The sequence below is a fragment of the Arachis ipaensis genome, chromosome B08 (assembly GCF_000816755.2).
Source record: "Arachis ipaensis cultivar K30076 chromosome B08, Araip1.1, whole genome shotgun sequence".
NCBI classification, from domain to species: Eukaryota; Viridiplantae; Streptophyta; class Magnoliopsida; order Fabales; family Fabaceae; genus Arachis; species Arachis ipaensis.
The window spans coordinates 114,830,507-114,831,505 of record NC_029792.2 but is presented as its reverse complement, the minus strand read 5'-3'; the positions used below and the strand labels follow the sequence as shown (position 1 = coordinate 114,831,505).

The following is a 999-nucleotide window of genomic DNA, read 5'->3' as shown; positions in this document are numbered from 1 at the left end:
ATATTCTTTATTTAATGTATAAAAAATAATAGATATTATTTAAATTTTTTTACCATAATTATAGTTTGATATGAGTTTTTAATGTTTTAATAAATTTTAACGAGGTTTTCTTTAACAAGGTGTGTTGTGCAACACTACATTTCACATACCCGTTTATTGGAGGCTCAATACATAAATAAATAAAATGTTTTAATTATGAATTTGGTTTTTTAGGATATTATGTAACAAGATGTTCATGGAAGAAGAATGGAAAATCATCAATGGAAAATAATATCATCAAGACATCTTTGGAGAACAATTGGACGAACCATTATTACAAAGGCATTGAACCAAAATCTACATTTGATAAATATGAAAAGAGACCCTTAATCAATGCAGTCACTACAGAATCATATGAACCTGAACCACAAGCTTATAATTCAAAAATTATTATTGAATCTATCATACATGGCTTTGATAATTTTCGCAAATTTAGCAGATTTTACGCATTTATGGGCCTTGTAAGTTTCTTTCATTTCTAAATTAAGTCTTGAAAAAGTTCTAGGCATCAATTGCTATTAATCTTTTGAATCATTTGACAGGTGGCAGGCTCATTTTTTTCATCACTCCTTGCCGTGGACAATCTATCACAATTATTTCCAACTTTTTTTAATGGCTATTTACAGGTTGGCGACAATATATATGTCAAGAAACATAGGAAGGAATATTTACCCTATAATGTCTACTTATATCATTTTAAAACAAGAATGATATAAGAACTCATTAAAAAAATAATGAATTTGAACATAGCAGCACATTTCTTGACACTAAAGTTTCATATCACATTAAAAACTTGTTGTTGCCAGTGGTCGCTGAAAACCGCTACGAATTATAATTTCTGCAACTTAAATAATAGTGATTACTTGCTGGTAATATGTTTTGCCAACTCCTAATACAACCGTCTCTAAATCCCATGCAAATTTTAGTAATTATAATAGGGCAATGTTATATAATTATTGA

General features: G+C 28.3%; 1 protein-coding gene across 1 annotated transcript in view; it reads left to right on the top strand.

The window, feature by feature from the left end:
- LOC110266040 (naringenin 8-dimethylallyltransferase 2, chloroplastic-like) overlaps positions 1-999 on the top strand; it is a 12,456-nt gene that overhangs the window by 3,847 nt on the left and 7,610 nt on the right. Inside the window, exons 3-4 of the mRNA XM_021109759.1 lie at positions 214-500; positions 582-665. Coding sequence (XP_020965418.1) covers positions 214-500; positions 582-665 — 371 coding nt within the window. The remainder of the gene's footprint in view (positions 1-213; positions 501-581; positions 666-999) is intronic.